Below are 24,579 nucleotides of genomic sequence, written 5' to 3' on the forward strand. Positions count from 1 at the left end.
ACGACTACCTTGAAGTTAGAGTATATGCAGATAACCAGGCTGCAATATTCAGACTAAAGACTGCTTCTGACTACCCAGGGCAAGAGTGGCAACTTAGATGCACTATAGCAGCAGAAAAGCTACAAGAAAAAGGCATATTACCTACCATACAGTGGGTACCAGGACACCAGGGCGTTATAGGAAACGAGAGAGCAGACGCGCTAGCAAAGGAGGCGACAAAGCTAGATCCTAGCTCTAGCAGGACGAGCCTAGCTGTAATAGGCACACGAATAAAGCAGCTAGGCGAGCGAGAGTGGCTTAGCTATCTAGGACAATACAGGAGAAAAGCTATTACTCTAAATCCTACTACTTACGCCGCAAGGTACAAGTGGAAGACTAGAAAGCAGATTGCTACTCCTCCTACTAGTAGAGAAGCCTCTAGCGCCTTCTATCAGCTTAAGTTAGGTCACTGCTATCTACGAGACTTCCTATTCAAGCGAGGAAAAGTAGACTCTAAAGTTTGCCCCTGCAACTATCGAGCTACTCAAGACCCTGCACATATCCTCCTTAGCTGCACGCTATACAAGGAGGCTAGGAAGAAGATGCAAGAAACTACAAAGGACCCCCTATCGCTAGCTTTCTTACTAGATACTACAGTAGGCGTACAGGCTACTATTGCCTTTATTAAGGAAACTAGGGCTGCAACGCAGGCCTGGTATAAAGGAAACCTCGACAACTAGGACAACACCTACACTAGGTGCCTTCGCCCTACACCCAACTTACCTCTCCTCTCACCCGCAAGACCTCCTACTACCCTCCTCCACACTAGGCCACGAGCCTCACCTCGATTTAGATAGCCCCCTCCCCCACCTACACCAAATTGATAGCACTACGTAGTTACCTGTAGGCATAGCCTGCACGTCTTATATAGCCTACCAGCTGAGACAGGACGTTAATCAATAATAATAATAATAATAATAAGGTTTTAGGCCCTACTAAGTACCATCAATTACTCCAAGATGTCTTTTTTGTCCGTCCACTTCAACTAGGGCCATTGCCTACTGAGCATTTTGCTGGTGGTCAGGATACAGATTGTGTTGTACTGTTAGGTACGTAATCTGTCCTAGCAAGCGCGATGAGGGTTACTAAATCTCACAGCAAATCTGATGCTTCGAGGTGCAGCATGTCGCTCAGAAGTAGCAAGCAGACTGTTAAGTCCGCCGGGTTCCAGCGAAGCTCTCCATCTACGCGAGAAAAACGACTTAGCTATATGGATCTTGAAGGAAGACCCAAGCCTACAAGAGATAAATACTCGACTTCGAAGTTTGCGAAGGGCTGTAGACCTTCAGAGAGAACAGCTGCTGGACGCTAGTGGAGCAATCGAGGAAGCGACTACCGATATCAGCCGTTACGTCCGCACTACTATGGGAAATGCTCTGAAAGCTGGAGACAATCTCACAGAAGAGGTCTTGAAGCTAGATACATGCCATGAAGTCAAACGCCTAAACGTCCGGATTGCAGAAGACAGCCGGACAGCGAGGGAACTAGCGGATGCTGATGATCTGGACCTGGAGCGCGTTTCCTCTAGCAGCACACAATTTGAGAATATGGAAACTTATGGCGAATCTATGGAAAATTTGCCTGATGGCTATTTAGAATTCGAGGATGACGAGTCTGTGGCTTCTGCCAGAACAGTGTAAGAGCAGATGCTCTACGTGGGAGACGTCTTAAAACTCGAAAACTTCACACAAAATACCGATGCAATATAATTTCATTACCTTCAGCTAGATGCTTGGATTCCCATTCTCAAAGCTAAAAGAAACTACATCTCTGATAACTTGTATGACTATAGCCATCGGCGCAATCCTGCCGCCTCCGCTGGGTCTACCTCCGCAAATGACGAAAACTCTTGTAGGTCCAGCGTACTTCCTAGAAGATCATGGTCCACTTGTGCTAAGTCGTATTCTGTTAATGGCAGATCTAGTTGCATCGAAGGCGCCATGAAGCTACTCCATTGAGGCTCACTTGCAGCAAAGCTTAGAAGTGATGAGGTTTCTGGCTGTGATTGTGGTAGAGAAAAAGTAGGTGCGGTGCTCAGCAATGTAACCTGATGCTGCAACTGGTCGGAAGTGGTTTCCACGCACACAGGGAGTGTATCAACATATGCCACAATGTCTTGTAAGAGTGGGCGATCGTCTCCCGGGCCCCGTGCCGGCAGTACTGGTATGTTACGACCAGTTCGAATGTATTCGTACAACGTTTGTACTGTATCTCGTAACCTTTTGTTCTGCTCCTCGAGGAGAACTACCCTACATGCAATGTAAGTCGGCTGAACCCACCACTTCCCTGCTCCTAGTGATACTTACATAGATTTTTTATCCCGCTGGTGGTCCGCATCTAGGCTGTAATCACATAATACATTGTCTTTTCGGCATTTATTGCATACACGCTCCCCATCACACAATATTAAGGTAAGTCTTATACCCGATCGTATTTTCAGTGGCTGAACTCACTTTTGTTTTCTTAAATCGGCATCGATTGCATGCCTGCTTCACTCGTTGCCTAGACCTTTGCATTGTGTCCGGGATCATCTGTAAGCGCGTATCGCATAATATGCAAGAAATCATGTAGGGGCATTATATGCGCCCAACGCAAACTTATGATCGTAGCTGCGTCGCAGTGCTGTGCCACAATCGTGCATGTGGCGACTTGCTAAGAGTTGGGATTACGTGGTCCTTGAAGTGAATACTACTGTGCCACAGTTGATAAGAACATCAGCTGGCTCACCTGAGACGCTACGGGCATATGTCGGCTTAATAAATGTGATAATGAATCATTTGACAAAAGTTAGAATCAAGAATATTTGTCAAGCAAACAGGTATGCTGTCGCCTTGGCTAATCCAAGGCACTTTGATTGCCACACGTAATGCAAGAAGATTCAGATTATTTGCTATTGAGCTGCTTCGAAATCCAAGTCTTGCTATTCTTCTTGCCATACACATAGTATATGTCATTAGGTTGCTTGGATCTTTTACGGCGATGCAAGATCTGAGAGGGATTACAGAGCTTAAGTAGCCCACCCCTATCGAGTAAAGCGAACAAAGGCGCGTCGCCCTGCGCTTGAATAGTGTTTACTACTTTCTCAATATTATATTCAGTTACATCGCATACATGATTCGCCTGGGGAAGCATATTTCGACTCTGGGGCAGATGCCAGAATGTAATGCGGCCACCATGGGGCCTAGCCAGATAATCCGGATATACGGGCACCGAGTAGACAGAGGAAGAACGCAATGATGGTTGGCCCGGTTGGGCCGGCTGGGCCGGTTGGGTCGGTTGAAAGCTTTCGCAGATACTGCTGATAGATGTTGATCCAAATCTCTCAAAGAACGACATGGAAACCAACACAAGCATTCCGTATTCTGTCAACGCGTACCTCGGCTCTTGAGTAATGGCGGTCCATATTGTGGGAAGAAATAGCTCGGGGTGGCTCTTAGGTATCCTTATAGTAGTCGCACTATCGGTCGTCATCAATGGAGTCAGAGCAGGCAGGCGAGGCTCAAAGATCGCTTGGCCAGTCTGACGGGAATGAGCTTCTGTCTCGAACTTATCTGCAGACGCAGAAAACAGATGATTTGGTCGTTCTTGAAGCATGTGAATGCGAATCTGTGAAAGATCTGGATCTTGATTGCATAGAGAAGAGATTTCGGCAGACGCAAAACCAAGTCTACGTGCAAAGTGGCCAAGCCGAATGATCCATTCTGGACGCTCTAGTTGTTCCCTTTGGCTTTTTCCTTCGTTGTAAGAATTCCATTGGCTTCTTGTGTGGCGAAAAAGATAAAGACAGAGTTGCCAGTACGCATATTTTCCGGGATTGCTACATTCAAAGAAGCGCTCATCGTGTTCACTGTATTGCAATAAACATTGTTGCTTATTTTCCTCACGCTGCTCGTAGCAATGCTGAAGTAGAATGTCTCTTACTGAGGGAAGACGTCTAGATACTGGGCTGAATTCGTCCCTTCGAGGGAATAGCTCACCCACTGGGAACAACTCTCTTAGAGGAAGCATAATCGGTCCTAATACCTTGACGTGTTTAAAAAACGTCTGGAAGTTTAAGATGAGCCCTTCGACAGTAAGGACTCTTTGAAGTATCTGAGCGCGTACAGCAGAATCGCGTGCGCGATAGAAGACCTGACATGTAGCGAACAAGGTCTCGATCGTTGAACGATCGCGAGAACTCCATAGAGGCGCAAGGCCCCCAAGCTTCTGGGCAGTGTATTCATCACAGAGGTGGGTGTTTCCATCTGTAATTGTATGCCAGATCTCATACATCTGGTTCAGATAGTATTCAATTTCCTAGAGAAGTAAACGATCCGAGTCACTTTGGTTTTAGGGGACCTGTACCTGTCTGCACCGCCAGCTCAGAATCAACGGAAAACATCCAAGCTGAAAACCCATCCATAGGGAGCGAAACGGCTCTAATTTTTCAAGACAGTCGCGAAGCCAGTCATTACGCAGAACTTGATGAAGGCTCTTCACCTTGGCCCCCAGTAACTTCTTCCACCTTAAAGCGACCTCGTAATCTTTTTTACGTTCATAAAACTGAATGTGAAGGAACTTTTCTCCATCACATAGAGGCGCATGTCGCATGTATGACTGGCGAATCTGAACCAGCGCAGATGTAGGTGCGTCTATCTACTGCTCAGCAGCTGATTTCATGGAAAATCGTGATTCTCTTACCTGAACTGTAGAGATCCACGAGCCACCAATCGTCTTGATTTTGCGATCTATCTCGTTTCGCAGTCTCTAATCGAAATCGGCCGTGAAGGCATGGTAACTGAACATCACCGGAAAGAACAAGCCTGGGCGGATATCCAACAGCATAAAGCGCATGCTTGGAGATACCTGCTTCATCCAAGCAGTTCTGGTACTCAGAATACCCAATCAAAGCCGGTAAATTATGTTCTACATCAGATATGCAGCAAGCGGTATGTGTATATGTATTGATGTTTGTAATATATTCTTATTCACCTAGATATTCTGCTGCGTGGGACTAATAAGTGTTACTTCTCTCCCCATCTTCCGTCATCATGCATACGAGATCTTCCGGGTCATTCACATCAGTTGCTCGACATCAATATGCATATTTTTATGGCTTCATGTTAATATATCAAATAAAATAGGCCGATTGCAAGTCATTGTAGCAACATGTATATGGATAGCGACGTACTGCCATAGAAACTTCCTCCTTATATATCGTAACCTTTCAGTAAGCAAGCCCAACACAAGTGTGTCTGTTGAGAACTTCCACAACACTCTCCAAATAAAGGTCAAAGTGCCCAGGCCTTGGAAAATTCAGCCCGGCCAGTATGTCTACCTTACTATGAGGAGACCCGGATTTTTCTCTATATTGCAGCGCCACCCTTTCATGGTAGCAGACTCAGAATCAGACGACCACGACTTCCAATTGCGTATTCAACCTAGGGCGGGTTTCACCAGTCGACTCCTTACACAGACCCTTTATAGAACCAGGGAGCTTAGTGCTTTCATAGAAGGGCCCTACGGGCAAGGATTCGACCTTCGAGACTTTGGTACAGTGGTTCTATTCGCTAGTGGGATTGGGATTGTTGGCCATCTGGCCTATATTCAAAAGCTCATACGCGACCACCAGCAATCAAAAACCAAGACAAGAGATATACTCCTAATCTGGCACGTAGATGATAAGTATCAGCTGGATTTGGTCTGGGAGGTTATGAATATTATACTGAGAAAGGATGATCTTCCAAGCACTGCAACGCACAAAGATACTGGTATTACGTCCAGAAGCGGAAAGAAAGACCGATACTTGGGCGGTAGTACCACCGGAGAAAACCCAGGAGTGCGACCTGCACCGCATGGAGACAATGCAAGTTGTAATGTGACGATATAGTTTTAGCAAACGCTAATGCTTCCAAGATTATAGATGTTTATATCTACGGTGACTACGAGATATTCAATGAGGCCGGGAATGCAGTATCATACAGGCGGACAGGCAGTCGGATTGCTGAGGTAAAAGGAAAGCCAGATGTGCGGCAAATTATCAACGATGTTCTAGAAACAAGAAATGGAAGACTCGTAATCTGTGGTAAGAATTTTCATTCACTGTCGCTACACTAAATAACCTGAGCAGTATGCGCACACTGGGAAATGAGGTGCCAGGCGCGAGAACGCGTTGCTCGTACCAGCCATAAGCAAGTGAGATATCTGGAGCTAGATTTTCAACCATTTGAGCTGAGGCGGCACAGTAAAAGAAGACACTCTTTGCCAATCCAATGCCGTGGGATCGAAGGTGCTTAGATAGAAATGAATCTCAAATCCACCCGTCCATCGACATGGTAGTTTTTTTTGGACTCTTTGATGCTCTGTAAGGCGCTATGAAAGCTTCAAATGCTTGTTCCTGGTCGTGGCTGAATTGATCTACTGCATCTGAGACTGCGTTGGAAAGGTCTCGGATCTCGTCGAAAGCGATTCCATCAAGTAAACCAAGAATGCATGCTTGCAGTAAGTCTTGAGAGATTCTGTCAATCTTTTCCTTGAACTTTTCTGCGTGCCGGTAACATTCCCGGTAGAATGTAAGCTCGAATCTAAGTTCCCCATTTCTGCGGTTGAGAAAATCGATGTACTGAACCATGTCTTTGGGCTGCTTCGACTTTTGCATATAGTGAGGTTCCATTTCTATCGCGATCGTCATACCACCACAGCATCTTATAATATGGTCAATGTTATTAACTTCGAGAGGCCTTCCACGAGAGAGCTTTCTCATTGCTGAATTCATAATAATATGTGAAGCTGAATGGGAGTCAAGTGGTCTTAAGTTCGCTGGGTTAGCGCAGGTACAAATGTGCGGACGGGTTTTTTATATTAAGCCTGCAGCAAGCGCCTAGCTCACAAAGTCTCAGCTAATATGGATTCTAGGCGACTGACGATCTTTCCAAGGGCGACGAATGGCGTAGAAAACGCAAACCCTATTAACAGAAAGGGTGGCTCTACTGAGCCGAGAGCCCCGAAGCGAAGGCTTTATAGTGAAGATGGACTGATAGAGCGTAAGCTCCCAAAGCCTACGCTAACCCTTCGAGCAAAGCGCAAAATCTTCATACCACTTAATGAAGATCCTGGAAGACACTATCAATGTATACACATCGTGGATCCGGAAGGAGAAAGACCTTATTGTTTGGCACAAGACATTGCCTCAGGAGCTACTGAGAACGCATACCGGGTCGTGATGATTCGACGTAGCCCTGATAAATCCGTTTATGGCTTAGAGGATCCGAACCCGAATCTTCTCAATGTCGTGTCTGTCTTTAGTTTTCAAGGTTCTTTGTTCACTGTCTTCGATAGACCTGGCCTTCCATTGTCTGAGATTGCTGTGTCTCATTCCCCACCGCTGGGTTTAGCTCAGGTGAGAACCATAAGCGTAGAGGTAGGGCAATCGCACGTTCAATCATTCATGGAGTAATAATAGTGCAGGCAATTTCTGGTATCTGCGCTCTGTACACTGCGGGCCTTTGCTTGCCTTCAATCAGTGTAGAAGATATTACAATTTCAGAAAGTAATGGTCGAGTCAAAGTTGGTAAGTATCGAACACTTGACAGAAGGAGTTCCAACCGCTAAACAGCACGTAGCATTGGACCGAGCATCTTTGCAAGAAACAGAAGCAGTTGATAAGGCTGTTGCCTTTGGAACAATGCTAGAAAACCTAGTGTCCGTTGTTCCGGGTTCTTCAACCCTACAGCAAAGCCAGGATCTCCTTGCTTTCATCCACCACGCCGCTGAAAAATCATATCAAGAATTAAAGAGGGTAATTATATTTTGTTGAAGTTATAGTATAATACTAAAATTTTGCAGGACAGTTTTTTGAAAAACGCTTTGCCCACAGCGTCTCTAATTCCTTTTGTCTTAAATGCACAGGTCATAGTGTTCCCGGTCGAACATGTAACAGAATCTGTAATTACTGATTTGGGGACGTCGTAGACATAACAGTGAAGTAGAATTTTGATAATAAACAGATGCTCATGCATATTATGATGAAAGAAGTCACTGCTTCTTCCCAGCTGATGTTTTTCCTCGTCGAGATTTCTTTCGTCGTCCATCTTCGGTAGCAATTTCGAGAGCCTTATTTAGGCTTGCGACCTCATTCTTTCCATCTTCGACTTGTTGGGATAGAGTTTTGATCTTCTCGCGAAGCTCCATGTGATGGTACTGGAAATCCACATTTTGATCCATAACTGACCTCAACTTGGTAAACTCGTCATCCTCCGAATGCTGACTGGAAATTGCCTGCACAAGCAGAGCGTTCTTGGCTGACTCTAAAATCATCTCACTGATACTTTGACCATTATGTGAGCCCTCCACGTCGCCTCCAGCCAGACTGGCTCGAGAATTGTTCAACAGGCTTTCGGCTCGCCTAGCCACCTCATCAGCGAACGTCCGAGAGTCTGTTGCAGATCTATTGAGATCTTCTTGGACCTTCACGCAGCTCTCGTACTCCTTCAAAAGTTTGTCGTGACATTCTTGTAGCTCTATGAATTGCTGGTTAAAGAGTTCGCTTGCCTTCCGTTCCTGTTGTAATTCTTTCTCTATCGCTAAGACTTGCCGTCTTGTATTTCCTATCTCGCTTTGAGCCAATTGAAGGTGTTGATACATGCTTTGTAGCTGGCTTTGGCCATGACTATACAAGTTAGTCATGTATACCGCAACCCTGGCACAGCATGCTTGGTTGCAAGAATCCATATTTTCCTGCTATCTGAAGTCAATTATAAGCTCTTTGATGAGATAGCAGAAATACCTTTGATGATTGCATTGTTAATTCTTGATGTCGCTGTGACTGACTCATTGTAATCGACCAAAGGGAAATGCTTCTTTAAAGGTGAGAAGTACTTGGGCAAGAAACAGACTAAATACTATACTAGCAGGCGCTTTTTTCTGAGTTCTCATAATAGTAACGAGGCTGTAGAAGGACTAGTAGAGTAGCCAAGCATTTACAGTTGCGGAAGCCAAAAAGCGGGATTGCGTCAGCAAGTTACTCCACGCCAATGGTTAGGGTTCCAGACCGAACGCGCTCCTACATTGGGCCAATTTGTACTTTTCGCTGGCGCTTAATGCAACTATCTCATTGGTTTTGAGCGACACGCCCTTCTTCTAATCCGCTAGACAGGTACGGAACGGTTCGGCCGGAAGACACTGCACTAGTGTTTGGAACTTTGAATTTACAGACAGTAGGATTAGGGGCCACTAGTTGTTTCGCCGAATGTCTACCAATCATATCGATCGTGAAGTGATCCATACATAATGCCAAGCCATGTACATGGAGAGCCAAGCGAAACTCCGTTGCAACCGTGTGCGGGGTAAAGTCGCGATCGATAGGTGCTACACGACCGCAGTCAAGACCATCGTTTTACATAGAGTTGACTTCCGTTAGAGATGGTATTGCCTAGTACAGTAATGCTTTGACTAGCAAGATAAACGCCGGATACATTCGGAAGCGGTAGACCTTGTTTTTCACACTCAAGACATACTGCCGTAAACTTGTTGCTTATAGCTTCTTTGTAATTCCGTACTAGTGGCTATAAGTGCTTGCACCCTTCGCTAGGTTTCTAGCTAACATCTAATAAACATGGCTTCTAATAATCAAAATGCATTATTCTCTGAGCAACCGGCGTTATTTTCATCTTTAAACGCAACAGTGGCCACAGGGTCATCTACATTTAGTCCTCGTTTACCGCCTATCCCAGAACAGGAATGGGATTTCAATTGGGAAGAGAATGCGTTTCCGCTGTCAAGTCCCTACGAAGGCTTCGAGCAATCCACAGCTGCTATCAAGCCTGCTACCAACGACAATTCATTGCCTCAAACACACGAGGAGCTAACCGATGTGCAAACTGAGGTGCGACAGCTGCGTCGTGATATCTCAGAGCTGCATGAAATGTTCTGTAAGCGGCTAGATGATATAGAGACGAGCGTACTAGGAGCTCAACGCTATGTCAATAATTTAGTACCGTGGTCCATGGAAGTTCACGAGAAGTATTCACAACTATTAGCGATAGCAATGAAGCAGGAAGACCGAGCTGCAGACAGGGCTACATAACATGCTTAGTAGACTAGGCTTTAGAAATCTTATCTTGTGTTCCTTACTAGCTATTATTTCCGTATGCACGTTCTAATAATGATTTGCAAAAATAAATCAGTTGTACAACATCTTACTTTACAATTTACTCAGCAGGTTTATATCAGGAGAGTATCTAGCAGCAATGTAGCATAGAATAAATTAAGTAACTTCTGTTTGTTTGCGGCGTGCTTGTTCGTATCGCCTTCTTTCAATGATACTGTCATTAAGAAATCGACTATAGCCTTCGGGATCTGCTCTGTTATGCCTCAATCTCGATAACATCTGCCGCAAACGTTGGAGAGCAGATAGTATCGTCTGTTGAGCCTTCATATTTCAATGCGAGCTCAAAGGTTGAATAAGTAAACCAATAACACGGATATGCTCAGATGAAGCGTTCGATTGGATGTATGAGTGGGTATGTGTGTAAAGGTATTATATTGTCCTGTTGCTGATGTTGCTAAGAGCGAGTTTAAATACAGTACAATCAGTCAGTGAATAACCACGCCACTTTATATGGTATTTTGGGCTTACGGGTCTTTCTCGCGTATGATTCTTCTTTGGTTTAGCTGGAAGCCTCTATTTACGGAGCCATTATGCAGTGTACATGTGTATTTCATTGATCTTTTCTTACGTGAAGTTAGGGCGCCGCCTCTTGGAGATTCTAGTTGTCAAAGGCATCGCCTTTTTTCTTTTCCTGCTGGTTTTACACTGACAACGACTCATACCTATAGAGTCCGTAGCTTGATGATCTGATCTCCCAAACTCAGCGTCCAGCTGCTGGACTCTTGCGAAATGTGACATGGATTGCGGGAAACCACTGATTCTTGTTTGGTTGGATTGATCAAACTGCAGGTAGATAGATTTGCTCTGTTCTGCATGGTACACTTTGAGCTCGACGGCCTTGCAGTAATGGCCACATACAGTGCAAAGGCTGGAGTCGCCAATATGGCCCAAGCTAGTACCATCTTCCATCGTAAAGGAGGCATCTGGGTATTCCTGCAGAATTCTTTCAACTAGCGCACGCGTGTCCGGGCTACGGCAGCGGATAGAACCAAAGCATACTAGCAATGTTCTATTAGCAGTAGGCTTCTGGTGGAGTTCGAAAAAGAAAGCAGCGGCAAACAGCGCCTGCGCGATACTAGAAAAATCGTAACCATGAAGAAATGTCGCAGTCAAGTCTTCTAGATCTGGTATCTTGCTAACATCATCTAGCCTTGGCTCTGTGCTAAGCGCTATGTTAACACGGAAGTATCTGTGCCGTTCCTCGAGAGGGACACGATTCACGTGGTCCTCCCAGCTGTCTTGGGCATTCAGCATGGCGTTAAAAAGGCGGAATAGGCGCGAGAAGAAACGGTCACGAAAACCCAATCTTCTAGAGACTGTCTTTGGTGGCTCTGAATCTCGAGCAAACCCTGTACCTATCGAGACAGCTAGGTCAGGTGTATTGTTCCAGATGGCTTTCGCCTCCCACTCTGCGGGACCAATAGGATTGTTATGCTTTCCTGCACCGCCATCCTGTAAAAATCCAATACCCTGGATAAACTTTGCTGGGAAGTAGGATGGGGCAGCTGACGTAGCCCTAGCTCTGGATAAAATAAGCTTGAAAGCTAAGAGAAGGAACCATAACCTACGCATCGCATATAAGAGCCTCCTCTTTCACATGAGTAGCTCGGTAGTGTCGGTAACCTGTATTCGTCTATTAGTCTTTTATCCAAAGATGGGATGTAGCCTTTCACCTTTTCTTACTCCAACTCCATTATAGTTAGAGAGGATGCACAGTCTCGAGTTGGATACAGCCATTGTAGTAACTGCGACTTTGGGACCCGATATACCCGTATTCGATGTATTAGAGCCAAAAAGGGTAGTGTTTGATCCGAATGCTTCTTTCACGCATGCCTCCATCTCGGCAGCCCCGTAGAAGCTATCTGTAAGTAGTGAATATAGAAATCCATATGTATTCGCGAACAGGGAATTTCCAAGTATTGAACGAGGAGCGAAGACACGTTCAGACAGCTGCCTGAAGATGTCGATGCACTCGTCCAGACTCCGGCGTAAGAGGAACATGAGCACAATAAGGCCGCCTACATCTTATGATGAGTGGTGGTTCCATCTGCAGATGTCGAGATAGAGGAGAGACTTACCTGTACTTGTACCCAATGTTAAGTCAAACTCATCGTGGATGGGATAAGGAAGTTGTCGATACTTGTCGAGCGCTTGTAGTATACGTAGAGTGAGTATTCCCCGAATACCACCTCCGTCAAGAACGAGCAGGCGGCTGCCGGCAGTCGGTGGTTTTAGACGAATTGTCAGCTCGCTGTTAGAATGGCACAAAATGCATTGCAAGATACGGTATGAGTATTCCATTTGCTGCCCTTTCAGTCCAAATTTGCAAGCGCAGGAATCACAAAGCGCGTGTCCACAACGTAAGCTATGCTCAGGCTTACGGAAGATGCAATAAAGGCAGACTTGAGAGCTTTGGAGCGTTTTCCAGTCGATGGGTATATCTTGTAGATTTCTCTTGTGCATTTGCACCGCTGTAAGCTCGGCTTGCTCAAGTTTGCAGCAAAACTGGCTAAAAAACACTTTCAACTGTGTACATGAAGCTGTTGGCGAGAAGCCTTGTTCGGATGGTAGCGATGAAAAGACTCCATAACAGTGAGATTGATATAGGCACTCGAAGACCGAGGACGGTTTGAAGCCTGTTGGTTAAGATTATACCGTGACAGCTCAGCTTGGAGTACTTACGATGCATACCTGGCGGAAGACTGTCCAGCATAAGTGCAGAAGCAATGTGCTTCAAGGTAGCCTCTTTGCTTACGTGATTAGTGGTGCATAGCGCCAAAAAGTGCCGTAGATTGGCCCTAAGATCTTTTTCTATTCGATTGCGTTGCCGTGAAGCGATGATAAAGTTGAATGGTGCAGAGGCGCATGTAGCAACATGTTCTAATGCCAGCTCAAAGAAGGCATTGAGATGAGAGGCTGAGTACAGCATCTTAGACGTATCCCTACCTTTCCTTACCATTTTCACACTAGAATCGATGACCTTCTTCAATGTGAAATACCTCGAGGCAGACAGGGTTTTGCGGCTTTGTTTCGGCAGTACTACGCGCTGAATACTACTAAATATGGGCAGGCTAAAATTTCCCTTCCGCTTGTACGCGCGACTACTGACAAGGATGACCTGTGGCTTCCAGTCTTGTGACATGCTACTATGATGTCCACATCTTTGTAGGAAATGGATCCCTTCCTCAGGGGTAGAAAAATCGTCAAGAAAAATACAAATAACATCAACGAATAACGTCAATAACTTGCCAACCATGGTTTCCACAAAAGTCTCTGCTGTGGGTGCGGATAAATGCTCTGACAACCACGTGACTTTGTGAAGCAAATGTCCATTACGATTTTGTAGTGGCTTCTGCTTGCTGCAGGCTTTCTCAATATCTAGACTCGCAACTTGGAGGGGATATTCATCGTAGGATGTCGAATTGTCTGCCTGCAATTGTGCAATACCGCGTGACCCTGAATGAGTATGCCCTTGTAGCAGCGCCCGACGCGCCGCGTCTTTCTCACGCTTGCCAATCAGCAAGACTGTAGAAGGAAACTGGGCATGAGGATTGCGAAAACCAGCACTCGCTCGCCGTAAGGCGCCCCCACACGCTAGGAACCAATCAGTTCCAGTTTGAAAGCCGTATAGCCAATCTGAATAATTTTCTAGCGGCATGATTACATGATTTGAATGAAAGAAGGTATCTCTCTCAAGCGTGAAAGCCTTGTCCGTGTCGGTATAAATAAGTTTTTGAGATAAGCAGGTTCTTGCAAGACTCACTTTCAAGAGGGTGCTAGCAATGACACATTTATAAAGACGCTGAACCTAAGCTGATACCTTAGAAAAGTCAAAATATGAGTAAGAGGCTTGAAAGATTCCGATACTACCTTGGTACTGCTCAAATACGTCTACTGAATCTATGCTATAGTACATCTGGCTCGGATCCCGACGATTGTGTTGGGATCCCACTTATCGTGTTAATGTTGTCAGTCCATCCGTGGGCAGTGAGTTCTCGTCCAGCGTGAATAGACGTTTGTATCAGAGCAACCAGTCCAATCAAACTGTGAGCTTGATGATATACCTTCAAGGACATATGTAGAATATCAGCTGCTACGTTCGAGCCGGGGAGAAGAAGTATAAGATTTGTTGCAAGCATCGAAGCGGACCGGCTGCTGAGCTCTTTGGCCGCTTTTACACCCCAACCCATACAAACGCCATTGGCGCTCACATATAGTAGGGGGAACATTGCATCCTTTGCTGATATCCGCCATTTGGACATTCCAAATAGGCTAGTAGTAGAGTACACTAGATACTTGAGAATAGTATCTGTTATGAGTGCCGCAAGCCACTGAAACGCTAGACGAGTGCTAAAACATAGAATGAGGAAGGCAATAAGCACTGAGAATAGCATAGAGTACCAGATTGAGGGGCTCCATTGGCGATCCATATCTAGATGCGCCAAACGTAGGGTCTAAGCTTGCTGATATAACGTTGTGGTAGAAATGGTCAGTGCGGGCTTGTTGCGTATAAATAGCCGGCTCAGTGTCCTGCAATGTGCATTTTATCACATCATGAAGTCTAGAAGATTGGAGCAAGAGTCTTTCCGGAAACGGAAAAACAATTTCATTCGTCGTGGTCATGAAATAAGTGACCGATACAAAGTAGGGGTGTGGATATGTATTCAGAAGGACAACGGTCAGTTGTATATTTACAATTCAAGTCCAACAAGAATAGACTGGCCACCATCCTCTACACAACTTGCAGGTTATGGAATATCTTGTTACATGGGCATAGCTAATGAAAATAGGAGTCCATGTATCCGGTTCCTGTAATAAGAACTAGCAAAGATTTCCTCCCCAGGAAGCCCGCATTGCGGAAATCGCTGCTGGTCAAAACTGAGTCTTCTTTACCTGGACTTTTGTCTACGCCGCCTATTCCTGATTTTAATCAGGGGGAAGTACCCCTCGGACAGTTGCTGGAAACAGCTGAAAAGTGATGGTCATATTTAAAATATTTCATCATGATGTAACTATATAGTTGTTCTTTAAGATAGCAAGATAAATTAGTGACTATTCACCATGTCAGCTTCCGGGACGCCATGTGACTCCTATAGAAGTATTTTAAGTATATGAGGCATTGTAAACTTGCTTATATTGCTAGATAATACTGATAAATGATGTAAAGTGTCTTAATGTTAGGTGTCCCTCGAATTATTACATGATGCTCTTCAGCATGGTGCTGCAATAATTCAATTGTACCATTTCATTGAACGTGTGTTGATTTCTCTCTGCAATATATAAACAAGTTTCCCAATACAAGGAAACATTCTCAACAATCTATTGTTTATAGACATAATGCCTATCACTAGGACTAGCAAAACTAATGTCAAGGGTGAGAAGATCACCACAAACACGAACAATACGAAAGGTATGAAAAAAACGAAAAATACGAAGAGCATGAAAAGCACGATAGGACATCATGACGATAAACTTAGAAAGCTCCAAGAAGAATATGATAAACTAGAAGAGACAAGGGACCAGGGAATGTTTACCGAAGAAGACGAAGCAAAGTTGAAAGAGATAAAGACAGAGATGGGGAAGTATGCTAGTGCCACGGCCCAAATTAGCATCAACCATACTACTGGAGCTGGATCTGGATCTACTGAACCAATGGATGGTGAACCAATTGAAACTGATACGGAGTCAGGTAACACTGATCATATGACTCATGGAAAGGTAATTGCCAACGAGCCAATTGCCACGCAGCCAGATGCAGCAATTCACGCTCTAGACCCTGAGAAGAGATATGCAAGTCATCAAGAAGGTTCATCAGGACATAGTAAAATGAAACAAGAGCTTAAAGAAGAGTCAAAAACGTTTACTCAGGAACTTGTGGATAATCTCAATATGACATGGAACATCGATGTCAATGATTCTCACGGGGAGTCTTCACTGCAGCATCTCCCCAAAGGAGTGTTTGGCCACATTCAGAGAAGCTCTCGGACTCGATACTGTGTTAGATTTGGATCTAAGGAGGGTTTAAGCGCTCGTTTTGAATCAATTCTCCCGAACGGGTCTGACTATAAGGAAGAACGAGATGTCACCCAAGGTAGCAATCGCATTGTTGAGAAGATTGTGCAACATCATAGAGATGAAAAAACTGCACTTCCTATGAACATACTTAGCCAAGTAAGAATTTTGTTAGTGTACTGGGACTCCAAAATGGGCGTTGGACATGACGCCGAGGTAGAGGTACTAGCTCCCGACTTCAAAGGAAAACGACCACATACCCGCTGCTTTGTTTATCTAAATCCCGATCTCTATGCACAATATAATCTTAAAAATACATCAGGTTTCAGTCACGAAACTAGGTCAACAATGAAACTTCTGATGGAAGGAATCGATGACCGGCAAAAATCAATTGCTATTTATAACATTGCTGTCAAGATTGAAAATCAGTTTGAGAAAAGATGGATGAGCAACATTCCAGGCAGACCTACGCCACTCTGTGAGCTGAAACACGAGACGAAAGCGGTGTCCCGCCGGACTAAGTCGCTGTTTGCTACCACTGAACACTCAGTAACCCCGACGCTTATGGAACTTCCGGTTCCACAACGTCAGTTTACACCTCTACCGAAGACAGAACTAGAGAAGACCTCTGTTGAGAGAACGCCAGGAATGTCGCTAAAGCAACAGTTTCACAAAGACTTCTTGGAACTTTTTGAACTGCCGGAAGATATCACGTATGCAGGCTTGACTGAAGAGCAGCAACTTCTTTACCCTGCGCAATTCACAAAGTGGAAGAAGGTAAACAGTTAGATAAAGGCTTCAACAGAGCCCTCACTTCTAGATAGTATTAGGAAGAGTTATATTAAGGCGACTGTGCTAAAGTGTATCAAACCTTGTAGATCAAAATCTAAGCTTTTTTTTTGAATATAAACAGCTCTATAAGATGAAAATCCGCTATATTTCACTTGTTAACGTGTTTGCATTAATTACTAGAGCGTTTTGGCGGCTTCCTTGCTACTCTCGATTGGGGGTTTTTCGAATTGATCCAATCGTCTCGGAAGGGCTCCCTTCCCAACATGCACACACGCTTCATGGGGCACAGAGTACGTTAAGCATGAGATTGCGGTTTCGATGTCTAATCGTTAGTCTAGACTTAGATTTCTCGTCGTCCTATGATAGCCTTGTTCAGTCTAAGTGCACGACATGTGCAGTGCTTGAAGACATGTCTGCTTACTGGACGCCACCACTTATGTTTTTGCATACAAACGGTACTGTAGAGATTGTTCCACAAATCGGTGGTATGCTTATGTCAGTATTAAGAATAATATTTAAAAGCTAATACTGATAAATGGGCTAATTATAGTTATTATTTTCTTTTTGGAGATAGAATCACGGCATTTCCACCGGGATTTAGAATGATTGCAGCTAGAAGCAATTGGCACAGCAATTACTCTAGTAGTCCAACAAGCCGCAGATAAAGCTATTCCACAACTAAAGCTAGGGCCAAAAGCAAAGCCCTGGTGGAGCCAGGAGTTAACTAAGCTACGAAGAAACGTATCTCACTGCCAAAGGATATTCGTACAACAGCTACAAGCTACGTCTATAGAGGAAGCCTATATCTTTAAAAGAGACTTCCTCCTAGCGCGAAACACCTACCAAGCAGCAATTAGAAAAGCTAAAAGAGAGCACTGGAATAACTTCCTAGAAAAAGAAGACCCACAATCGATCTTTAAAGCTATGGACTATACTAAGGAAAAGAGAGTAGAAAGAATCCCTCCTATCCAAGGAGAGACGCTAGAAACCTCTTTTAAAGGAAAGTGCAAAGCCTTTCGAAAAGCACTATTCCCTCCGCCACCAAGTACAGCACCACTAAGCTTCAATAACTACCAAGAGAAAGAGTGGGAATGGCCAGCGCTATCGATAACCGAGCTAGAACGCGCCTGTTCTAACAAGGTTAAAAGCAGCTCACCTGGCCCAGACGCTTTATCACAGGAAATTATCACAGCCGCCTACCAAGCTCAGCCAAATACGTTCTTCAAAGCTTACTCTCTGCTATTTAACTACGGGTACCATCCAACCTGCTGGAGAAGAGCCACAGGAGCTATTCTAAAGAAGCCGTCTAAACCCGACTATTCTATCCCAAAGGCCTACAGAGTAATTACTCTACTAAGCTGCCTAGGGAAGGTAATAGAACGGATTATAGCTAAGAGACTCGGCTACCTAGCCGAGACTACCAACCTCCTACACGACTCACAGATAGGAGGTAGACTAAAGAAATCAGCTATAGACGCAGCCCTACTCCTCGTAGATCAAATCCAGCACCAAAAACAACTCGGCCATATCACATCAACAGTCTTTCTAGACGTTAAAGGAGCGTTTGACCACGTATCGCACAACCAGTTCCTAGGCACACTAAAAAGACTAGGCCTACCTACTAGCCTAATCACTTGGGCGAAGACCTTTCTATCTAATAGATCTCTAAGGCTCGCCTTTGACGGCCAAATAGAAGAGTTTAGCGAGATCAACGCGGGTATCCCACAAGGCAGCCCAGTCTCTCCAATCTTCTTTCTCATCTATATTAGAGACCTATTCCCCCAAATAAATGGATTTCAGCTCTCCTACGTCGACGATATCTCAATTACAACCTCCTCAACGTCCATTAAGAAAAACGTTAAGACACTCCAACAGGAGGTTAAGAAACTAATTACGAAAGGAAAAGAACTAGCTATCGAGTTCGATATAGCAAAGACAGAGCTTATCCACTTTACAAAAAAGAAAGAAAGAAAAGAAATACCTCTAGAGCTCCCTAGCAAGGAGAAAATCTACTACAAAGACACGATTAAGTGGCTAGGGGTACACCTCGACAATAAGCTATCCTTTCGAGGACACGTAGCTATCCGAGCTAGCCAAGCAAAAGTAGCTTTTAATAGACTAGGGAGACTAGCGAATATAGACCACGGTCTATCTCCCCACGCTATCTGACAACTATATCGAGCATGCGTTACAAGCATTGCAGATTATGGGTCGCCAACCTACTGGCGAAACCAGAGCTATATAGAAGATCAGCTTCAGCCGCTACACAACGCGGCTTGCAGAAAGGTACTAGGAGTATTTAAAACAGCTCCAGCTATCCCAACAAGTATCGAAGCCAGCCTGCCGTCACCAGCCATACGGCTAAGCCAAACGAATCAGAAATACGCTCTACGAGCTATACAACTAGCTCCAACCCATCCAATTACAAAAGCTATTACAAGGCTACAAAAAACAACCCTTCAGCTATCAAAAAAGCCAAATAAAACAAGACAACTTCGGGCTATTACGAGCTCTATCCCAGCTACCCAAGAGATAGAAGAAATCATCCCATATCGGTTCAGACCATGGGACTCTCCTAACTACAATATCACTATATCAAAGAAATCTAAAGAAGAAGAGGCAGCCGCGCACAAGGATTATATTCAAACGATAGAAGATAACTCTATAGTAATCTACTCAGACGCCTCTAAAACTAAAGACGGAGATGGGATAGGAGTAGGCCTAGCAGTCTACAACCCAAACCAAGAAGAAATCTATATAGAAACAATAAATATAGGCGAGAACCAACTCGTCTATAATAGAGAGCTCGAAGGCATTACAGCAGCGTTCAAATACGCTGCTAAAACAGCCCAAAAAGACCAGAATATCCACGTTTACGCTAACAACCAAGCTGCAATCTACAGGCTCCAGAGTCTATCAGATAAGCCCGGCCAGCAGTGGGTAATTCGGTGCCAAAAAGCAGCCAAAGCTATCCAAAACAGAAAAGCAAAGATCTTTCTAAAATGGGCTCCCGGCCATACAGATATAGAAGGAAACGAAAAAGCGGACTCCTTAGCAAAGAAAGCTACAAAACAAACACCAAAAAAATCATAAATAAGCCTAGCCTTCTTAGGCACCAAGATTAAGCTCCTCCAACGAGCTAGCCAGGCAGAAGAGTGGAGAAAGTATAGAGAAAAAGTAAGAGAGAAGAAGACCAGCTACGGAGCTATCTTTGATCTAAAGCTTAAAAACTAACTAGCAATTCCTAGAGGCACGAAAAGAGATATTTCAAGCGCTTTCTACTCTCTTAAGATAGGACACAGATACCTTAACTCCTACCTAAAGAGAGTAAAGAGAAGAGAATGCGATCTTTACAAATGCGGGAGACCGCAAACAGCAGAGCATTTACTTCTATACTGCGGCTTCTACAGCGTAGAAAGAAACCAGCTTAAAAAGACTCTAGACCAGAAAGTACTCAAACTCCCACTTCTACTCCATACTACGAGCGGTACAGAAGCTACTTTAGCTTTTATCACTAGCACAAGAATAGGAACAAGAAAGTGGCATCTCGGCCAGGAAGGCTAGAAAAGAACAAAACAAGAAAGAAACAGTAAGGAAGAAAGAAAAAGAAGAAAAAACACGTTTGCTTCTATTAGTACTATTTCCTACCCCCTAATAAGAGCCCGCTAGAAGGTAGCCTAGCTCCCCTACATCTCTCCCTGTTACCAAACTGCTCTTTAGCACCAGGCATCTACAAAGCTAGTTAAAGCTTAGCTAGATAAAGGCCGAAGCACCACAGTCACGCAATATAACACAACGTACTAACTTGTAACTAGTTAGATAGAACGGCCTTTGGCCAAAGTCCTACATAGCCAGCGGCTGATACAGGACTATAATGGAATAATAATAATAATTAGAATGATTGCAGGCAATGCTGGTAAACAAAATGACTTTATTCCCCCTTCAGACATACCACAATCTCTGTGGGGTCCAGAAGAGAAAACACCAAAAGCACTCGCTGGAAAAGCTATTGGGTTCAACTGTTTAAATTACAGTGGGGCTGCTGAGGGGTCTTTAACTCGCCATCTACTTCCAAATAAGTCTTTCATTGATTCAAACTGCGCTGATGGCCTTCGCCTTGAGCTGATGTTTCCATCATGTTGGGATGGCATTTCTCTTGATGCCAACGACCATGAGTCTCACGTTGCCTATCCAGATCTTGTTATGGAGGGCACATGTCCTGCAGATTACCAGACCAGGGTCCCAGCCCTATTCTTTGAAACGATTTGGGACACTTCTGTGTTCCGTAACGTCTCTGGGCGATTCCTACTTAGTAATGGCGACCTAGCAGGTATGAAGAAGTGTTTGCGAATAAAACTTTGACTTATTTAATCCTAGGTTCTAGCTACCACGGCGACTTTCAGAATGGTTGGAACATAGCTAAATTGCAACAGGCAATTGGTAGTTGCACAAATTCATCGGGCCTGATTGAAGATTGTCCATTCTTTTCTCTACAATCACCATCACAAGCAAGCCAATGTAACCTGCTACCGCCAGCAGAGGTTGCTAATGAAAGCTGTGCTGGACCCCGTTCAGGTCTTTGCGGTAATATTACTTTGTAGAATAACTATTGCTCGACCAACTGGATATATGCAGATCATACGACTCGAACAATAGTTAATCAATAAATTCCACACACAGTCTTCTTCACGTTTGATAGAGTACAACAATTACTTTCCAACATATTTTGAGCTTACTAGACTGAGAAGAGCTTAGACTTTATTATCAATATTTAGTTACAATTTTTGACTATCCTGCAATGTCTATCTTCCAATGTCTGCGTTCTCCCAATTCTTCTCTTCTCCGTTCACAACATCGTCGTCCAATTCGCTTCCATCGCTGGACGAACCGTCTGTATTATAGTGGAAGTCATTTGCCCAAGAATAATAAAAATCTTCAGAGGGCTTTGCCATGCTTACAGCGTCTTTCACTACAGGCTTGGGTGGTTTCTCCTTATCTAGGCCTCCAGTATCTAGAAGCCTTCTCTCTGTATACGTTTCGTCTGACTTCTCATTTCCAAGCATCATGTTACCTGGCTCTCCTCCAATTAAGTGCTCTGTGTTCGCACTTGCTATATCTATAGCTGTCTTTCTTATACTTTTCGTATCATTCTCGTCCTGGTGTTTCTGACCTGCTACTTTCCCGTGTTTTGCAATACAAGGACTTGACTTGTGATTCTCGCACATAAAGTGTTCCTGGCAAGAAGAAGACTTATAGAGCGCTGCTCCGTGCTTAAATCTACAGCCTAACTCAGCGAAACACCTATCCTGCTTCTTTAATTGGTTGAGATACGGCCATGCAGGTTCTGTTGGATATTCATCCTCGAACAGGTAGATCATTTCGTCTCTAAGCTCCTTGGACTGTTCAAGGTCCTTAATTCGGATACCCTCGTCGAGAATAGTGAATAAGGCTCGCTGGAAGTCAGAAATCAGACTAATCGTAACATTTTCGTGTTTGTCAGCTGCATAAGTTGCAGCAAGGTCAAGGAGCTCAACGCGCACTTTAGAGACGATTGAATCCATGTGAATGTTCATAAGAAGTTTGCAGTTCTACTGTTGTATATATTCTCCATAGATACAGCTCTATTTGTAGTTGCGCCAAGTCTGTGTAGAAAATGGGTAGTCAGTACTTTTCTACTGGTCCTAACAAAACCACAGTACACAATTTTAGATGGCTATCGATTTTTCAAGTCTATTCAGATAATAAATATTAAAAGAGCAGCCATAGTATCGCAGGAGAAGCTTCCAACTTTCACGATGATATCCCTCTACTTTTTAGTACTTCTAGGTTTTTCAGATGCGTCATCCCTTTGGCGAGAGAGTAATAGCACAAACAACGTCACTAGTATGGCTTGTGTTGGGATAACAACTACGACTTCTACAATCGTACATACTACAACTTGTGCGATAGGTTCGCAAGGTTCTCTATTCCCAACCAACCCATCCCTCCGTTTGCCTTTACCCTTATGGAACAACGGAACGGATTCAACCCGGAATCTCTCCAAGCCGACCGAACCTAGCGTTCCTTTGTCCAGTTCCTCAAGTTTGATAGATAACCGAGAGATACTAGTGTTTAAAGTCGTCTTCACAATCGCTATCTATATAGGCTCTATAGCTTTCATGCTCTAAGCAGACATCTTTGAGTCGTTGCGAGACATAGTCCCTGATTGATATAATTTATCTAGTAAAAGTATAGAAATAACTAGTATATTAAATAGTTAAGTTACATCATTCTCGCTATATCTAACATTGAGTATCACACACCAACTTCGAGTTTTCTAGAATAGGTGTAATTTTAGCTCAATATATACAAATCCATCCCAAGAAATCGATTGCAACTAGTGCCAAGTCGTGCAGCCCACGCGCTATAGAGCTAGAAGCTGGTAAAGTAGCTAATTTGAACACGTCTCACTCACGAAAACAAGAACACACAGACCACCCCGCAGCTTACTAAGAGAAAAAGCTTAGTAATAAAATGCCGCCTGATAGTGATACTATTATAGTAAATACGCAGGAAAACGGGCAAGAGAGCCAAGGACCAGAGGCTCAAATTAATAGAGAAATGGACGTAGAGTCCCCACCAGCCACCCCCACCCAAAACCAACAAACACCAAGCGTGTTTGAAATACCAATACTACCACTAAACAAGCGATACGCCAACTTCTCGCCAGAGACTACCTACAGAGGCAGAAACCCATACCAAAACACCTCCAGCCCAAAACCAATTGCCAAGAACGCTGAACAGGCAATCTATTGGGCTAGAGACCTAATTCTCCAGGCCTCTACAATGGAAGAATCTCATATAGCCCAAAACAAGCTACTAGAGCTACTAGACGTCTTTAGGGACTATACCGAAACAGGCAGAGTAGCCAACCAAATCACAGAAAAGCTATCTGCCAAACTAGCTTACCACTCAGCCACGCTCGCAAACGCCTCACAGCAAGCAACAAAGACGCTTAAACAAGCGACGATCGCAGCCTCAAACAAGGCACAACCAATAGCTGCGCAACCTACCCAAAAACCAGCCCAAAGCTCATACGCAGCTATTGCAGCAAACAACTCAAACCAGGCCTGGACGACAGTACAGCCAAGGAAGAAGCAAGCACAACAGGCTAAAAAACCAGCATCTTACTACCAGACGCTGGTTACACTAGAAGACGGCCAAATAATTAGCCCTCTACTAGTTAGAAACAAGATCAACCAAGCCTTCCAAAAGGCAGGCATCGCTGGCCCAGTTATCCAGCAAGTTTCAACAAGCAGAAGAAATAACCTTATCCTAACAACCACAGAAGGATACTCAGGAGAATTTCTTCTAAAGCAAGTTAATACATGGCAAAGCCAGCTCCCAATTAAGAAAGCCCAGCCGCTAGAGTCCTGGACTAAGCTTATTGTACATGGAGTACCAACAACCTTTGACGGAGCTGAAAACCTTCAGCTACTCCATACAGAAATCCCAACGTATAATAAGAACCAAACAATCGTTGGTAACCCATACTGGCTATCCAGAAGCTGGAAGAATAAGCAAACAAGCTCTATTGTAATTGCCTTTAA

At 44.2% G+C, this 24,579-nt stretch overlaps 13 protein-coding genes across 13 annotated transcripts; 6 read left to right on the top strand and 7 right to left on the bottom strand.

Annotated features, from left to right (window-relative positions):
- Nucleotides 1-958: 958 nt before the first annotated feature.
- On the top strand, nt 959-1,679 carry PSV08DRAFT_170602 (uncharacterized protein; the record flags this gene model as incomplete). The annotated part of the gene is made up of 2 exons (XM_014217407.2): nt 959-1,088; nt 1,138-1,679. Coding segments are annotated over 2 exons (672 nt in total), but the record flags the coding sequence as incomplete, so codon positions are not given.
- A 146-nt stretch (nt 1,680-1,825) lies between these two features.
- On the bottom strand, nt 1,826-2,558 carry PSV08DRAFT_406968 (uncharacterized protein; the record flags this gene model as incomplete). Its single annotated transcript, XM_066093756.1, has 3 exons — nt 1,826-2,288; nt 2,346-2,428; nt 2,493-2,558. The coding sequence occupies 3 exons, from the start codon at nt 2,553-2,555 to the stop codon at nt 1,826-1,828; spliced, it is 609 nt and encodes a 202-aa protein (XP_065949679.1).
- Nucleotides 2,559-2,922: 364 nt separating this feature from the next.
- On the bottom strand, nt 2,923-4,872 carry PSV08DRAFT_172586 (uncharacterized protein; the record flags this gene model as incomplete). Its single annotated transcript, XM_014217394.1, has 3 exons — nt 2,923-4,335; nt 4,378-4,674; nt 4,828-4,872. 3 exons carry the CDS (start codon nt 4,870-4,872, stop codon nt 2,923-2,925), a joined length of 1,755 nt encoding a protein of 584 aa, XP_014072869.1.
- A 490-nt stretch (nt 4,873-5,362) lies between these two features.
- On the top strand, nt 5,363-6,135 carry PSV08DRAFT_367834 (uncharacterized protein; the record flags this gene model as incomplete). The annotated part of the gene is made up of 2 exons (XM_014217395.1): nt 5,363-5,857; nt 5,935-6,135. The coding sequence occupies 2 exons, from the start codon at nt 5,363-5,365 to the stop codon at nt 6,133-6,135; spliced, it is 696 nt and encodes a 231-aa protein (XP_014072870.1).
- A 193-nt stretch (nt 6,136-6,328) lies between these two features.
- Nucleotides 6,329-6,691, bottom strand: PSV08DRAFT_346888 (uncharacterized protein; the record flags this gene model as incomplete). Its single annotated transcript, XM_014217409.2, has 1 exon — nt 6,329-6,691. One exon carries the CDS (start codon nt 6,689-6,691, stop codon nt 6,329-6,331), a length of 363 nt encoding a protein of 120 aa, XP_014072884.2.
- Nucleotides 6,692-6,922: 231 nt separating this feature from the next.
- Nucleotides 6,923-7,989, top strand: PSV08DRAFT_171675 (uncharacterized protein; the record flags this gene model as incomplete). The annotated part of the gene is made up of 4 exons (XM_014217396.1): nt 6,923-7,432; nt 7,486-7,588; nt 7,641-7,816; nt 7,864-7,989. The coding sequence occupies 4 exons, from the start codon at nt 6,923-6,925 to the stop codon at nt 7,987-7,989; spliced, it is 915 nt and encodes a 304-aa protein (XP_014072871.1).
- Nucleotides 7,990-8,851, bottom strand: PSV08DRAFT_214932 (uncharacterized protein; the record flags this gene model as incomplete). The annotated part of the gene is made up of 2 exons (XM_014217410.2): nt 7,990-8,757; nt 8,804-8,851. 2 exons carry the CDS (start codon nt 8,849-8,851, stop codon nt 8,053-8,055), a joined length of 753 nt encoding a protein of 250 aa, XP_014072885.2. The 3' UTR covers nt 7,990-8,052.
- A 1,431-nt stretch (nt 8,852-10,282) lies between these two features.
- PSV08DRAFT_171301 (acyl transferase/acyl hydrolase/lysophospholipase) lies at nt 10,283-13,844 on the bottom strand (the record flags this gene model as incomplete). Its single annotated transcript, XM_014217412.1, has 4 exons — nt 10,283-10,377; nt 10,849-11,776; nt 11,870-12,204; nt 12,869-13,844. 4 exons carry the CDS (start codon nt 13,842-13,844, stop codon nt 10,283-10,285), a joined length of 2,334 nt encoding a protein of 777 aa, XP_014072887.1.
- Nucleotides 13,845-14,091: 247 nt separating this feature from the next.
- On the bottom strand, nt 14,092-14,616 carry PSV08DRAFT_170663 (uncharacterized protein; the record flags this gene model as incomplete). The annotated part of the gene is made up of 1 exon (XM_066091849.1): nt 14,092-14,616. One exon carries the CDS (start codon nt 14,614-14,616, stop codon nt 14,092-14,094), a length of 525 nt encoding a protein of 174 aa, XP_065949680.1.
- A 982-nt stretch (nt 14,617-15,598) lies between these two features.
- On the top strand, nt 15,599-16,987 carry PSV08DRAFT_171462 (uncharacterized protein; the record flags this gene model as incomplete). The annotated part of the gene is made up of 1 exon (XM_014217413.2): nt 15,599-16,987. One exon carries the CDS (start codon nt 15,599-15,601, stop codon nt 16,985-16,987), a length of 1,389 nt encoding a protein of 462 aa, XP_014072888.2.
- Nucleotides 16,988-20,881: 3,894 nt separating this feature from the next.
- PSV08DRAFT_171332 (uncharacterized protein) lies at nt 20,882-21,591 on the top strand (the record flags this gene model as incomplete). The annotated part of the gene is made up of 2 exons (XM_066091851.1): nt 20,882-21,320; nt 21,368-21,591. Coding segments are annotated over 2 exons (663 nt in total), but the record flags the coding sequence as incomplete, so codon positions are not given.
- A 201-nt stretch (nt 21,592-21,792) lies between these two features.
- PSV08DRAFT_171983 (uncharacterized protein) lies at nt 21,793-22,551 on the bottom strand (the record flags this gene model as incomplete). Its single annotated transcript, XM_014217397.1, has 1 exon — nt 21,793-22,551. The coding sequence occupies one exon, from the start codon at nt 22,549-22,551 to the stop codon at nt 21,793-21,795; it is 759 nt and encodes a 252-aa protein (XP_014072872.1).
- A 234-nt stretch (nt 22,552-22,785) lies between these two features.
- Nucleotides 22,786-23,157, top strand: PSV08DRAFT_171318 (uncharacterized protein; the record flags this gene model as incomplete). The annotated part of the gene is made up of 1 exon (XM_066091850.1): nt 22,786-23,157. The coding sequence occupies one exon, from the start codon at nt 22,786-22,788 to the stop codon at nt 23,155-23,157; it is 372 nt and encodes a 123-aa protein (XP_065949682.1).
- Between the last annotated feature and the right edge of the window lie 1,422 nt (nt 23,158-24,579).

Source organism: Bipolaris maydis, assembly GCF_028858645.1.
Source record: "Bipolaris maydis strain C4 unplaced genomic scaffold PSV08scaffold_2, whole genome shotgun sequence".
Lineage (NCBI taxonomy): Eukaryota > Fungi > Ascomycota > Dothideomycetes > Pleosporales > Pleosporaceae > Bipolaris > Bipolaris maydis.